The sequence below is a fragment of the Phyllobates terribilis genome, unplaced genomic scaffold (assembly GCF_046119375.1).
Source record: "Phyllobates terribilis strain yellow unplaced genomic scaffold, ASM4611937v1 Scaffold_8__6_contigs__length_399053987, whole genome shotgun sequence".
Classification (NCBI taxonomy): domain Eukaryota; kingdom Metazoa; phylum Chordata; class Amphibia; order Anura; family Dendrobatidae; genus Phyllobates; species Phyllobates terribilis.
Window position 1 is genome coordinate 107,507,727 of NW_027362768.1, and position 16,703 is coordinate 107,524,429.

The 16,703-nt window shown below is 44.8% G+C and overlaps 1 protein-coding gene across 1 annotated transcript in view; it reads left to right on the forward strand.

Moving 5' to 3' along the window:
- Positions 1-16,703, forward strand: part of EPHX4 (epoxide hydrolase 4) — a 123,151-nt gene that overhangs the window by 18,258 nt on the left and 88,190 nt on the right. The window contains exon 2 of the mRNA XM_073643187.1: positions 6,602-6,687. Coding sequence (XP_073499288.1) covers positions 6,602-6,687 — 86 coding nt within the window. The remainder of the gene's footprint in view (positions 1-6,601; positions 6,688-16,703) is intronic.

Consider the following 16,703-nt stretch of genomic DNA (forward strand, 5'->3'; position numbering starts at 1 on the left):
CTGCGACCCACCAGTCTCTTGGTCTCAGAGATTCCGGGATGACCTGCCAACCGAGATTCGTGACACTCAACAAACAAATCTCTCCTAAAGGTCCCAGGCACAAACAACCTCCCATGAGGAGTGTTAGATGGGGCATTCTCCTGAGCTTTAAGAATCTCATCTTCCAAAACGGAGTCTAAAGCAGCTATCACAACACCTTCTTGTAAAATGTTTTCCTCTTTCTCAGCACCGACTATGGGAGAAAAACTGCGAGACAAGGCATCCGCCTTAACATTCTTAGTACCAGGGATGTAAGTAACGGAGAAATTAAACCGCGAGAAAAACAGTGCCCACCTAGCCTGACGGGCATTCAGGCGCTTGGCAGCGTCAAGATATATCAGATTTTTATGATCCGTAAGAACCTGAACGGGAAATTCCGCACCTTCCAAGAAGTGGCGCCAGTGTTCAAATGCGAGTTTAATAGCCAATAATTCCCGATTACCAATATCGTAATTCAATTCAGTCTCCGAAAATTTTTTTGAAAAAAATGCACAGGGATGTAATCCATCCCCGTTATCCTGCGACAATACTGCGCCAACCCCCACAGAGGAAGCATCAACCTCAACCAAAAACGGCCTAGTAACATCAGGCTGCATAAGGATGGGAGCAGAGGTGAACCTCTCCTTGAGATACACAAAAGCTTCAATGGCCTCAGAAGACCACTGAACCGCATCAGCACCTTTCCTGGTGAGATCAGTCAGAGGTTTGACAATACTAGAAAAATTTTTTATGAATTTTCTATAGTAATTGGCGAAACCCAAAAACCTCTGTATTGATTTCAAACCAATAGGCCTAGGCCATTCCTGCACAGCCTGAACCTTAACCGGATCCATCTCAAAACCTTTGCTGGAGATAATGTAGCCCAAAAAACTAATTCTCTGTACAGCGAACTCACATTTCTCCAGCTTAGCAAAAAGCGAATTGTCCATTAATAACTGTAATACCTCACGCACGCTCCGCCAATGAGACTCCAGATCTGGCGAATAAATCAAAATGTCATCCAAATACACAACCACATTTTTACCGATCAAAGGTCTAAGGATGTCATTAATCAGATTCTGAAAAAATGCAGGAGCATTAGTAAGACCAAAAGGCATAACCAGATTCTCAAAATGACCCACAGGAGTGTTAAAAGCAGTCTTCCATTCATCACCCTCCTTCATGCGCAACAGATTGTATGCCCCCTTAAGGTCAATTTTAGAGAACCACTTGGCCCCCAATAACTGGTTAAACAGATCAGGAATCAATGGCAGTGGGTAAGGATTGCGTACCGTAATTTTGTTAATCTCACGAAAATCCAGACAAGGACGTAAACCGCCGTCCTTTTTTTTTACAAAAAAAAATCCAACCGCCACAGGAGACTTAGAGGGCCTAATGTGACCGGCGGCCAAACTTGTCTGTATGTATTCCTCCAAAGCCTTCCTCTCAGGAATAGTAAGGTTAAATAAACGACTTTTAGGAAGAGTCGCTCCAGGGACAAATTCAATAGAACAATCATAGTCTCTATGGGGAGGCAAAACCTGCGATTCTTTCTCAGAAAAAACTCTCCAAAAATCCTGAATAGGAACAGGCAATTCTCCCCTATCCAAAGCTGCAATACGCCCATTACAACACTTGTCATAACATTTATGGCTCCAGGATTTAATTTCACTGGTAGACCAATCCAGTACAGGATTGTGAAATTTTAACCAGGGCAAACCCAATATTACTGGAGAAGGCAAGTTATTCAACACTACCAAATCCAATTTCTCATGGTGAACACCATTAATAGTGAGAGGAAATTCACTGACCTTGAGAGTAATATTCTTCAAAGGGGAGCCATCCACAGAAACCACAGCAATGGGGGATGATAAAGGTTCAGGTTTTAAATTGAGTTTTTCCACGAATCCCCCATCAATAACATTCAGTGTAGACCCGCAATCAACAAACACCCGAAATTCCATTAATTTTTCCTGAGCAATCGTGGAAGCAGCTAAAAATATACCCTTGGAATTTAAACAGGCAATACGGGCGTGACTGACCATTTTTTTTTCTTTCTTCATACGAAGCTCACAGCCTTTAATCAAATGACCAGATTTCCCGCAATAGAAACACAAGCCTTCTGAAAAACGACGGTGTTTTTCTTGAGAGCGAGGTGCCACCGATCCAATCTCCATCGGTTCACCACTGTTAGTACACACATTATCATAACCAGAAACTGACATAGCAGAGGATTTGCTCTCATTAACCCTAGCACGCAGTCTTCTGTCCACCCGTATAGCTAATTGCATAGCCTGTTGCAAATCCTCAGGTGTAGGATAAGCAATTAGCAGGTCTTTAACCTTTTCACTGAGCCCAGCAAGAAATAGACTTTTCAGAGCAGAATCGTTCCACCCTGTTTGAGTGGACCAACGACGAAAATGTGTACAATATTTTTCCATATTACCTGACCCTTGTTTTAAACGTCTCAACTCAGTCTCAGCTGATGCCACACGGTCAGGATCATCATATAATAGTCCTAAAGCAGAAAAAAAACTATCCACTGATCTGAAGCATGTATCACTAGGTTGCAAAGAAAAGGCCCACTCCTGAGGCTCTTTGCGCAAAAGTGACATTATGAACCCTACGCGCTGGGATTCATCCCCAGAGGACTTGGGTCTCAAACGAAAATACAATAAGCAAGCATTTTTAAATGAAAAAAATTCTCGGTGTTCACCAAAAAATAAATCCGGCAAACATACCTTAGGCTCCAAGAAATATGCTCCAGGACAGTTACTCACGTGCTGACGGAGCTCGGCCACTTCCAGAGAGAGTCCCTGCAGGTGTTTAGCCAAATCCTGAACCGACACCATGATGGAACAAAAAAAAAATCTTTCCTTAGAGAATTTACAGGCTGGACTTACTGTTATGTTCTGCTACCAAAGCTAAGGAAAGAGAGGAGATCTGTCCCTACTATAAGACTCAGCTGAATCCCTACGATGTAACAGGGAACCTGATCCTGCGATCAGACCTGCTAAAGTCCTAATCTAGTCTGTACGGAGACCTAAAGATTTGGGGAGGGAATCCCTACAAGTACTAAGGACTGGGAGGAATATGGGACACCTCCTAACAGAAATAGTAGCAGACAGACGAACAAACAAAATAGATAGAACCTAGAGGTCCGTAGACCAAGCAAACTAACAGAGTTAGATACAGAGCACAGGCTAGCTAGAAAGTAGATATACAATGAAGTCCAGCCAAGCCAGAAGGGCGGAGCAGGATTAAATAGGCCAACAAGGTCATGTGACCAGCAAAGGAAAAAAAAACTAACAGCAAGGTTCTAACAATGACAAATGGAGAGAGACTTCTCTACACCCGGTACTCAATACTTTGTCCGCTTCGTCCTGTGAGCCTGACAATGGGTACCCCAAAGTGGTAGTTACCTCCGAGTCTCTACACCCCTCCGACCAGGCGGAGGATCTCCAGTTGTCTCCTGAACCCTTCGGGGTGCTACCTGGTAGCGAAAGGACAGAGACTCTCCTATACTCTGTACCTGATACCTCGCTCGCTTCGTCCAGTGAGTCCAACTTAGTGTACTCCGAAGCAGAGGTTACTCCTGAGTCTCTACACCCCTCCGACCAGGCGGAGGACCTCCAGTTGTGTTCAGAATCCTTCGGGGTGCCACCTGGTGGTGAATGGACAGAGACTTTCCTATATCCTGGATCTGATACCTCGCTTGCTTCGTCCAGTGAGTCCGACCTAGTGTACTCTGAAGCAGAGGTTACCCGTGAGTCTCTACACCCCTCTGACCAGGCGGAGGACCGCCAGCTGTCTCCAGAACCCTTCGGGGTGCCACCTGGTGGTGAATGGACAGAGACTTTCCTATACTCGGTACCCGATACCTCGCCTGCTTCCTCCAGTGAGTCCGACCTAGTGTACTCTGAAGCAGTTGTTTTCTCTGAGCCTCTGCACTCTTCTGACCCGGCGGAGGACCTCCAGTTGTTTCCTGAATCCTCCGGGATACCACCAGATAACAAAGAGACAGTGACTTTTCCTCATTATGTACCTGATAACCCGTCTATTTCTTCCTGTGAGCTTGACAAGATGTACCTCGAAGCAGAGATTACCCTTAAGTCTCTGTTCCCCTCCAACCCAGTGAACGACTGGCCCTCGAATTCCCTGCGGAAGATTCTGGCAGGCCTGAAGAAGAGGGGGCGTAAGGGGGGAGGTACTGTAACATACCTGGCGGCGTCCTTGCATGGTGGTCCATCTCCCACTGTGCAAGAGGGCGCACTTGATCTCCTGTCCAGAATGTCTCTCTGGCTTCCCTCCATGCTGTCTGTTTGTGTCTGTTTCTGCTGCTTAAGGGCGGCGCCCGATCACTTCCTGCCTTTTGTACCTGCTGTGGGTCACACCCCTTGTGCGTCCTCAGCCTATTGCTGTCTGTCACTTGGTATATAGCTCAGCAGCTCCCTTCTATCCCTGCCTGAGCATAGTGTTTCCTTCAGTGTGTGCTTGCACTCTGAAGGTGCCAGGTCCCGTTCTTTGTTTCCTTGTCTGCCTTTCCTGGAGGCTGTATTTCCAGGCCTGTCTGAACTGAGTCCTGTATGTCTTCTGCTTTGCGGTATCAGCTCCCGTGTCTGAACTGAGTCCTGTATGTCTCCTGCTTTGCGGTATCAGCTCCCGTGTCTGAACTGAGTCCTGTATGTCTCCTGCTTTTCGGTATTAGTTCCCGTGTCTGAACTGAGTCCTTTCTGTGTTCTCTTGTCTGTCCTGTCTGAACACGCTCCTAGCCTGTTCCTCCTGCCTTCTAGGGGCCGATTACCTAGACCCGCTCCTGTATCTTGTCTGTCCTGTCTGAACACGCTCCTTGCCTGTTCGTCCCGCCTCTCTGGGGGCAGTATTCCCAGACCCGCTCCTGTATCCCGCTGCAGTGTCGGTCTCCTCCGTACACTCAGTTCCAGTCTGAACTCTCTCCTATCCTTTACCTGTTTTTGCCTCTATGTCCGTTCCCTTCCTTTTTCTGCAGAGTCTGAACTCGTACCTAACTCCTGCCAGTTGTCTCTGTACTCCCGTTTGTGAGTTTGTGGTCCACTCGCTACTTCACTGCAAGTACCCTGTGGGTGTCTGGCTCTGCCTTTCCCTTCCTGTCTGTTCCGTGTGAACAGAGCCCTGTCCTCCCTGCTCTGCCTTGTCTGCACTCTAGCCGTGCTTGCCTGTACCCCTTTGCCTGTATTGTTCCTGTGTCCCGGTGTGTACTGGGTCCTATCCCGCCTGTGTTCCTACCTGCTAGTGCCTCCCTGTCTGCACTCTAGCTGTGCTTGCCTTTACCCTCCTGCCTGCATACCCGCCTGCCTGCATACCAGTCGTGCCTGCCTATACCCACCAGTCTGTGTGCCAGCCTACCAGCCTGTTCCTGTATTCCCCTGTGTGGGTCAACAGCCGTGTCCGGGGTCTGTCCTGGAGTAGCACCTGGTCCCTCTGCTCGGTTCCTCCTTGGTGCACTGGCGTCGTATGCCGTCGTGCGACCCTGGTCGGATCGGGTGAATACTTAGTCACGCCCCTCCAGGCATTCACTCTCCGGCACGGTCCAGTGGAATCACTACCAATCACTCGCACACGCCGCTTAGCCCGGGCGTGTGCATAACAATTTTTAAAGGGTGTGTCTAATAAAAACAAGTTATCACATATTCAAAGATCAGTGGCGATCTGACGTCTGGGACCCGCACTGATTGGTAGATCGGGCACTTTATCTCCATCAGAATGGAGCAGCAGTGCATGTGTTCAATCCCCAGGGGCTGCGAACCAATGCTCCATTCATTTCCTATGGGGCTGCCAAGTGCTGCGCTCAGCTTTTTCCGACAACTTCATAGAGAATTAATGGAGCGGCCGTTGGGCATGTGCACTGCCCCTCTATTCTAATGGGGATAAAAGTGCCCAGTTGGGGATAAAAATGTACTGTTTTTTTTCGATTGGTGCAGGTCCCGGAGGTCGGCAAATTATCACCTATCTGTGAATGGGTGATCATTTGTATTTATTGGACAACCTCTTTAAGGAGTTAAAAAGGTTGCCTCATCAAAGTCCGCACCTCTCATCTGATTTTGCCTGGGGAAGCTGTGGCCAGCCAGAAATTAGTTTTACTGTAGTGCAGCTATTCAGCCCAATCAAGGATGGCTCAGCGTTCTGGCTCATACAGGGGGTCTCAGTCTCTATATAACACATTGGGGCGAATGGCCAGGTATTGTTTCCATTAGACAACCCCTTCCATAGACGAGGTCAAGGTTGACTTTGATGGGATTGTCGGATTTCCATCATGGAGACTCGTACTTTACTGTACAAAAATTTCATCCTGTACTTTTTACTGAATCTGCTACAGAGCTCAGATGTGAACAGTGTATATTTAATGCCTAAGAAAAGGTCAGATCTCATCCCAGGCTTTATGACTCTATCCCCTGCACTGTGCCTTAATATAGCCATGTGCCCGGAGCTTTAGCCCATACTCTGTTTTTTTTCCACTTTTAATGAACACATATTGCACTTGATAGTTGTAATCCGTTGTGCACCTTCCTTCCTCGTGACTAACATCTGTATAATAAATCTACAGGATTCCGGATTACGATTCCACTACGTTGCTGCCGGAGAGCGAGGAAAACCCCTTATGTTACTTCTACATGGATTTCCAGAGTTCTGGTAAATACTTCTTCATTGTGATGCATAGAAAATATTTTCAAATATTTAAACAGGTTTTCTATTTGTATAAAAATACTTTTAGATGTTTTCATAATAAAAAAGAATTTTCAAATATACAATTACTTTCAAAGTTGCTATGATCTTCAGTTCCTGGCTGGCCGGTCTGTGCCAATTTGAGCCCCCAACACTTGAAAATGTTTCCATTGTCGGAATGTGATCAGTGCCGTGTGTGAAGGGGCTGGCTAACTGCTGCCTTGAATACCTTAGCCAGCCCCCTCCTCTGTCTATGCATCAACTGTGAAAGAGAAGAAGGCTGGCATTGCTATTGAAATCATGAAGGGGCTGGCTAACTGCCGACTTCAATACCTGAGCCATCCCCCACCTCTGTCTATGCATCAACTGTGAAAGAGAAGGAGGCTGGCATTGCTATTGAAATCATGAAGGGGCTGGCTAACTGCCGACTTCAATACCTGAGCCATCCCCCACCTCTGTCTATGCATCGACTGTGAAAGAGAAGGAGGCTGGCATTGCTATTGAAATCATGAAGGGGCTGGCTAACTGCTGACTTCAATACCTGAGCCATCCCCCACCTCTGTCTATGCATCAGCTGTGAAAGAGAAGGAGGCTGGCATTGCTATTGAAATCATGAAGGGGCTGGCTAACTGCCGACTTCAATACCTGAGCCATCCCCCACCTCTGTCTATGCATCGACTGTGAAAGAGAAGGAGGCTGGCATTGCTATTGAAATCATGAAGGGGCTGGCTAACTGCTGCCTTCAATACCTGAGCCATCCCCCACCTCTGTCTATGCATCGGCTGTGGAAGAGAAGGAGGCTGGCATTGCTATTGAAAACATGAATGGGCTGGCTAACTGTGACCTTCAATACCTGAGCCAGCCCCCTCCTCTGTCTATGCATCGGCTTTAAAAGAGAAGGAGGCTGGCATTGCTATTGAAATCATGAAGGGGCTGGCTAACTGCTGACTTTAATACCTGAGCCAGCCCCCTCCTCTGTCTATGCATTGGCTGTGAAAGAGAAGGAGGCTGGCATTGCTATTGAAATCATCCAGCCTCCTTTTCAACCATCACTGATGACACAGGAAACACTTACCTGGTTTGAGCATAGGGCAAGAAGCGGAGCAAATGGCACCTTCATAAATAAAAGTATATATTTATCACTACTAAACTGAAATTCTTAACTATCGAAGCGCAAAAGTTACTTTTAATTCAAAGAAGAATAAATGCTGCATAAAGCCTCATTCACACATCTCGTACCATGATTTTCAGGAATAGTGCTCATCCCTGTGATAGTCTATGGGGCCATTCACATGTCCATTATTTTTCGTGGAAAATCACTTAGACATATCTCAAGTGTCGGATCAAAATCGGCAATGCAAGTCTATGGGTCTAATTTTCAGACTGTCACATAGGAGAAGGCGAAGAAACACTTTTTGTTTCCTCCACGTATGAGAAAAGCTGATGACACTCGGATCAAACGCTGATAAGAGTCTGATCAAAATAATAAGTCCGTTTTTTTCGTACGTGAGAAACTGACATGTACATGGAGTCAAAATAATGACTTCTAAAATATAAGCACTTTTGAGTTCTTAGCATATAAATGTTGCAATAATTTAAAATAAAAAAATTAACACATCTAAAATTAATGTTATCGAACTAGACAGCTCCTATGGTGTTAGTTACAGGAGAAAATCCTGCTGCATAAACCTGTGCCTCGATGGACGCTATCAATCTTCCAAAAAATGTATTTAATATTGGCCATATGGAGTAAAGATTGCTCAAGGGGAGACTGGGGTGAAACTGTCATTTCAGCAATTTCACCACAGTCTACACCTTCTGGATGGATAGTTACGCTATGATTGACGTATACACTGTGCAGCCTATAAAACGATGTACATTGCATAGTAAATATTTGCCATTATTTTACTACTTACTATTTTACTATTTTATTACCACTTTCAATTAGTGATGAGTGAGTATGTTCGGTTAACTCTTTCGCCGAGTATGCTCGGGCCGAGCTCCGAGTATTTACAGCTGCTGGGTGATATGGTTGAATCGCTCCCATGTGCATGATTTGCGACTGTCTGACAGCTTTAATACATGTGAGGAATGCTTGTTTCTTTCGCATTCCTCACATTTATTAAAGCTATCAAACAGTCGCAAATCATGCACATGGGAGTGATTCAAACATATCACCGAGTACGCTGAAGATACTCTGTACTCGCCGAAAGAATTAACCGAACATACTCACTCATCACTACTTTCAATGCTTAGAGTGACGCTGACCAAGAAGAGCTGAGTGCGTACAGATTAATACAGCTCCATGGAGATCAACATCAGCTGAAAATGTCATATGCAGTTATGCAGTTAGCTCCCACTCGTGGTGCTCTGTCACTAGGGGAACACAACACAGTGCTTCTGTTTAAATATTCCCCAAAATATCAGCACAGAATAGTAGACATACATTTTAATAAAGGTACTTTAAACTTGATTAAAGTTCTCATTGACACTTAAAGGGAACTTGTCATGTCCTAGCTACTATGACCACTGCCCCCATAGTGTTGTTAGTGATGCAATGTGCAATGTGCATCACTAACATGCTTTTTTCATTTAAAATGCGCAGTGAAACTGGTAACTTCACAGCCTCACTGCGCACGCGCGGGGAGCAGCTCATCATAGCGCATGCGCAGTGAAGCTGGTACGGCACTTCAGCAAATCACTGGATTGGCTTCATTATTTGTCATGCATGACGAAACTTTTGGACTAATTTGTTCTTGGTATTCCAGCTCAGATCCACTAATGCTGAGTTCACATTACCGTTTTAGGTTCTTTTTTTTCTGTTCCATTAGTGCACCTGAAAAAAGTAACTCTGGAAGGAAATGCACTATGTGAATACCGTCATGTGGTTTAATATGTAAAAGTAACGTGTGTCTAATGTAATGTATTATGGTGATGTGCAGTATATAAGGTGTTTAATGCATAATGTGAGTATAGCATAAGGATAAGCTTAGGACAGCATAGGATATAGAATAAGTAGGTTTAGCATGAAAGGTAGGAAATGGGTAAGAATAGGATTTTCCAGTGGGTGGGCACAAGTGCTGATAAAAGGGGGGCACTTCCTGGTTAGAGGAAGTTCAGTGTCAGCCAGTAAAGTGTATAGTGGAGTTCAAGTTCAGGCGCGATGGGATGCTAGGGGCAGCATGGACCAAACGTTCGAGGCAGTGGGAGGCCAAATGGAGTTACCTGATGGACATTCCAACAGCATCTGGAGCCTAGGGCTCGGGTCAGGTACCACGGAGTGGGGATGGTCTTCTGACATCACAAAGTCGGTGGACGTGGAATTACTCTGGGGGCAGGTGGCGATCCCTGGTGCACTGCCGGAGTGGACAATGAATCCCTGAGGCTGAAGGAGTCAGCGGGCTTGGGAATAGTAAAGAACAAATGGGTGGCAAGAAGAGGAGTTGTACTGAGGAAGGAAGAAAGTGCGAATTGCTGTGCCCTATCCCACTCGTGACCACCGGATGAACTTGGACTGTTTAGTAAAAGTTTGACTGTTACAAAGAACTTGGTGTCCTATGCATTTTGCGCGGCAGCTCCTGAAAGCAGCATAGGCCTGCAGTCTACAAGTGCGTGTGATGGACCCTACAGCACACTGGAACTGGGACAACCATTGTCTGTGAAGTGCCAGAGCGCAACCGGACAGCAGCTCGGTGCCAACTACCGCTCTTGGACACTTTACATCTGTGCCATCCACAGCTGGAGCCGGCTGTTGTACACAGCTGAACACCTGCTGCATGTGCTAGGACCCAACACTACAACTCCTCAGATGCCACTGTCAGTAGTTTCAGTGGTGAGGAGTTTAACAGAGGGAGATTCTGGCATGCTGATGGTTGCTATAATAACAAGGAGGTCTAACAATGGCCTCCTTGTCTACCAAAAACCTCAGCCTATTAGATTCCCCTGATGGTGAGGCCTGGTAGGCTATCCCCCACGATGAATGGCGTAAAAAAAAGTTTCATGCAAAAGTAGTGAAATGAAAAATATATATAGAAATTGGGTATCACCGTTACTGTATTTACACAGCGAATAAAGTTAACGTTTGAATTACTTTTTCTTCATGCCACCTACCAAAAAATGAATTAAAAGGTGATCAAAAAGTCCTATGTACCGTAAAATGGTATCAGTAAAAGTACAACTTGTCCTGCAAAAAGACAAACCCTGAAACAGAAACAACTTTCTCTACACAAAAATAAAAAAGTTTTAGTTTACCATGAAAAAAAAAAGATTTTTCTTTTAAGTAATTGTTTTGCACAAAGTCATTTTTTTGCACAAAAGAGGCAAAACCTAAAACCACATAAATTTGGTACAGATAACATCACTTTAAACAAATAAAATGAATTTGCAGGTTTTTTTTGTTCTTTTTTTTTCTTACCAAAGAGATGAACAAAAAGTGATCAAAACTTGCATTTATCACAAAATGGTGCTTATGAAAACTACAAAAAACAAGTCCTATATAGTTGCACTGACGAAAAATGGCGACAGAATATGGTGACACAAAAACAAGTAATCTTTTTACAGTGTGTAGTTATTGTACTATATAAATGTGGTATCGCCGTAGTCATACTGAACTACAAAATAAAGTTAACATTTTATTTGTGCAGCACAGTGAATAGAGTAAAAGTTAAAGTTCTAAAAAACAGTGGTAAAATTACAGTTTTATTTACAACCCCAATTCCAATAAAGTTAAGATGGAGTGTAAAATGTAAGTAAAACAAGTATACAAGGATTCAGAAATCTCTTTTAGCCATATTTTATTCCCAACAGAACTGAGACCACAAATCAATGTGAACGTTGGACATTTTTCCATTTCATTTAAAAAAATTAACTAATTTAGACAAACAAAAGGCTGGAAAAGTAAGTGGTACTAATAGAAAAAAGCTGTGGAAAAGATGCTGCACAACAACAATGCCATAAAAAAGAGAAGTTATTTTTATCATTTAACAAAATGTAAAGTGAATGAACAAATAAAAAATTGAAATTAAATCAAAATTTTTGTGACTGCCTTTTTGCCATCATCAGTGCCTCTAGGTACTTGTACAGAATTTTTGAAGGAACTCAGGAGGTAGGTTGTTCTAAACATCTTGGAGAACTAACCACTGATATTCTCTGGATGTAGACTTGTGCATCTCCAGCTCTCTCTTTATGTAATCTCAGACAGACTCAATGATGTTGAAATCAGGTCACTGCTGGGCCATATCATCATTTCCAGAACTCCTTGTTGTTCTTTATGTAGCGCCCCAAGGGTTCGGTTGCTACAGGGGTATTGCACCTCAACCAGAGGTGTGATATTTCACTCCCAGGTAAGGATGGAGTATGGACCAGGGCTCAGTATCTGCATACACACACTCACCCCATTTCCGGGGGACAGCTCGACGGTGCTCCCATTTATATATATGCAGGCACAACTGACCATGTCCCTGGCTGGAGTGGGGAGGGGGGAGAGAACCCTGTGATGTAGGAGCAGAAGGGGACGGTTTCTGGAGCATAGGAAGGAGCTCATTGGTTGCAGGTCACCTGAGCTCAGACACAGTGAAACAGATAAAAGGTGAGGGCCATCTTAGGAGAGGAGTCAGTTGAGAGAGAGAAGGAGTTCAGCCAGAGAGGGCTGACAGGGAGCTGTGGCTCAGCCTGAGCTCAGCACCACGAGGCAGGCCTAGGGTGAAGGCCGGAGCCAGAAGGGAGAAGAGGAGAAGGAGAAGGAAGAAAGGTGGAGAGAAAGAGGAGTAGAAAGTCTCCAGAAACAAGAAGGCAGAAGGGACCCTAAGAACCCAAGAGATATCGGGTGAAGGGTCAGGCAGAATAAGGGTACCGGATTCCCAAGTTGGTGGAGGTAAATTATCCCTCAGCCAAAGACCGGAGGTCGTGATCATCTATTGGTGCGACCCCCTGCCACACCCACTAGGAAGGCACCACATAGGGTCAGGGAAACCGGCGACAGGTTTCACCAAGAGAAGGCCCGAGGCAGCTGGACAGAAGTGTGGTCACTGGTGGGGCATGAGAGGCCAGAGGAAGGATAAAGGGGGGTCCTGTGCCATACTCCTGAATTGCCTGGGGGTTGACCGAGCTCCTCACCTAGTGGACGCAGCACGGCTTGGGCAGTCATTGCCGGCAGAAGTGACTCGGATAACAACAGTGAGTAAAAGACCCTGGACTGCATCACTGACTCTGTGTGATTTCTGCTGCGCCTGCACCATCACCCCCAGCATCCTATTACACTGCCCTGAGGCTATACTCTTCCCGTGGGGAGTTGTCCTATCCCTCTGCTGCACACCAACACCAGCCTCAGCGGTCTGCCTTGCAGCGGCGGTCATCCCTGACCGCAATCCACGGGTGGCGTAGTCGGACATTCAAAACCTACAAATACACTGCCACAGCATTTGGTCTGACCACTGACCACCCTGAGCCACGGGATCGGGTTGCCACTACTACCCCCATCATCACACTGAAGCCCGGTTCCGAGTGCCCCACGGCCCAGGGGGCGACTCATTTACACTAAAGATGGTTCTTAATGACATTGGCTGTGTGTTTTGGATCATTTTCCTGCTGCAGAATACATTTGGAGCCAATCAGATGCCTCCCTGATGGTACTGCATGATGGATAAGTGTCTTCCTGCTTTTCTCAGCAGTGAAGAAATGAGCAACATTGAGGACCATAGATGCAGTGGTCGGCCAGTGTAAATTAGTACAACAGATGGAAGACTCAACATGTTTTCTTCTGTTCCAAAACAGAAGGTGTCCAGCAATGCCATCAGCTCAAAACTGGCAGCAACAAAATGGGAACCAGCTACACCCATCTACTGTTTGGAGAAGTCTGGAAAATAGTGGTCTTCATGGAAGAATTGCGGCCAAAAAACATACCTTCAACTTGGAAATAAGGCCAAGCAACTCATCTGTGCATGAAAACATAGGAAATGGGGAGCAGAAAAATGGCAGCAGGTGCTCTGTACCGACAAATCAAAAAATTAAATATTTGACTGTAACAAAAGGCAGTTTGTTTGCAGCAGGGCTAGAGAGTGATACAATAATGAGTGTCTGCAGGAACAGTGAAGCATGGTGGAGGTTCATTGCAAGTTTTGGGCCACATTTCAGCAAATAAAGTTGGGGATTTGGTTAGGCTTAATGGTGTCCTCAATGTTGAGAAATACAAGCAGATACTTATCCATCATACATTATCATCAGGGAGGCGTTTCATTGGCGCCAAATTTATTTTGCAACAGGAAATCGACCCCAAACATATACCGAATGTCATTAAAATTAATCTTCAGCATAAATAAGAATAAGGAATCCTGGAAGTGATGTTATGGCCCCCACAGAGCTTTGATCTCAGCATCATTGAGTCTGGGATTGCATAAAAAGACAGAAAATTTGTACAAGCGACATCCACAGAATATTATTGAAGGAAGGATGAATGCATTGATGTACCGAGACATTCTTAATAAAATTCTGCTGCCATCTACCAGGATGATCAAGTTGAAATGAGGGTGGACATTTCAGCAACACAATGATCCCAAACAAACACCCAAATAAACTCTCCATTGGTTTCAGAGAAAGAAAATAAAGCTGCTAGTATTGCCCAGCCAATCACCTGACCTGAATCCAATAGAAAATGTATGGAAGGAACTGAAACTCAGAGGTCATAGAAAGAGCCCACGGGACTTTCAAGATTTGAAGAGTGTTTGTGCGGAAGCATGGGCCAAAATCACACCTGAGCAATGCTTACTACTAGTTTCTACAAACAGGAGGCATCTTGAAGCTTCATCACCAAGGAAGGCTTTTGTACAAAGCCAGACAATTAGATTAGTTAAGCTAAGAGAAGTACACTATTGTGTTTAAATTGACTTGTATATATATATATATATATATATATATATATGTGCATTTCTGTGGCTGTGGACAGACCAGTATTTGTATATTTGTATAACCCTGAATGCTGAATTCTATTAGTTTGGAAACAATCATGTTTACTATGCTAATGACAAATTGTACTAAAGGTCAGCTAGATGTTTATTTACAATGGCCCGTGTGATATCAACTATGTAAATAGGTAAGCTCAAACAATGCTAGCTGAGCCCTGCACCTTTACCTCTGACATGTGACTAATGACCCTTGATCTGTGGATGTGTACTTAAAAAGGACATGTGCTTCTGTAGCAGTCAGTCTTGAAACAGAGATTGGAGAAAGACTTTACAAGGAGAATGAGAGACATCCTTCAGGAAAGTAGATGGATAGCATGGCATTACCCAAAGAGACACAGATTTGTATTCTACATGATTCTAGCCTAAGGGTATCAGCCCTGACTGGTAAGATATGGATCTGCTCCATTGACCATCAGAGATGGATATGTTGTTTGGGGTTGCCAGGAGGGACCTACCGGTCACCTGCAACCCACGGAGACATTCGGAGAAGCCAGATTGGGACCCACCGGTCATCTGGCCCCATGGAAACTCTTGGAGAGGCCAGGTTTGGACCCTTGGGTCTCCTGGCCTTGTACCTCGATGGACTGCTAGCTTCCTAAGCTTGCCGCTACCTTCTCTCTATGGGGGCCCGCCAGAAGCCGGGGGCCACTCGTTGAGGTAGTCGGCCCTGGAAGTCTCCAAAGTCGCAGCTATTCTATCCCAAGTGGCCAGCGGAAGGGTGAGACTGTGTAATCTTGTACCATCTAGGGTATTTGCTGGGACTGTTCTAGGTGTTTATTGTTCCCTTTGTGGTTTAATAAAGTATTGCCACGCTGTTTTACCATCACCCTGTGTTGTCTGAGTAGCGTTACGCCCACGGAAGACCCCGGTTCTTCACAAAAGGATTAATTAAATTTCAGTAAGCATGTTCAGTACTTTTTCCCTGTGTCATTCCTGATTATTACACTTACTTTATGTACATATATGGTTTGATTGCGTTGCCTGTGTGGATTCAGTGGGTTGTTACGATATCTGGTGAGAATTTCATGACAATAACACCTTTAAAAATATATTTACTTAAAAAATTGGAGACGTGTTCAATACTTATTTCAGCCACTGTATGTTTATCTGTCGATATTTTTTTTTACTATATAATGCACATTTAGACGGAGCATGTCATCGGGTTTTCGCTACCCAAGTTTCTGCCACCACGTTCCTACTTTTTAATACATTTCCAACAAGCCCACTCTATTCCCCCTAGGCAGTGCCCCATACCTTAAAAAAGGAGTTTGAAGTTGTACAGCACACAAATATGTACCAAGTGGTTTCATTGGCGTCTTTGGACCGTGCTCGGCGCCCACTCTGTGCCATGTAATGCCACCTTCCACCTATGATTGATGCGGATCACATCTACTACTTTATCCACACCCAATAATTTAAGCCATTTCTCTGTCCGAGATGTTTTAACAACACTAAGGGAGGGCTCTTCACTGCATCCAGAAATGGGAAGAAGTCCAGAGGAGGCATCATGACTGCCACCGCCATGCGTCTGTTCTGCCTGATAGTAATGGCCCATTTAGATGATCCAATAATCATTGAACATTTGTGGGAACGCTCACAATAATCAACCCGTGAAAAAGTGCCAGCAGTCGTGGTCAAATGCTTATTTGTTGAGTAGATCATTTATGCCATCATAAAAATCATCATTATCAGCAGCATGTTACCCAGTGTAAACGGGAGATGTGCTGCCAAACACAGGTATTTTATATGGGCACGGAATGATCGTATTGGTAATTGTTGTGTCCCCTTCGTAGTTCGTTATCCTGTGCAAACAGTCCAGTAATTGAGCACTGAACGCCTGGAATATAGTATCTCTGTGATTGCTACTGGCCTGAAATCAATCCGTGTTAATGCACCCCAATGTTTGTGTCATGGTGCATTTGGGACTCCACTTTTTGTTTAGAGACACATTTTGTATAAAACCGGACCTAATTGTAAAAAAAGTCAGTGATTCTCAGTTAACACATTCTGCAGCCAGCAACGTGC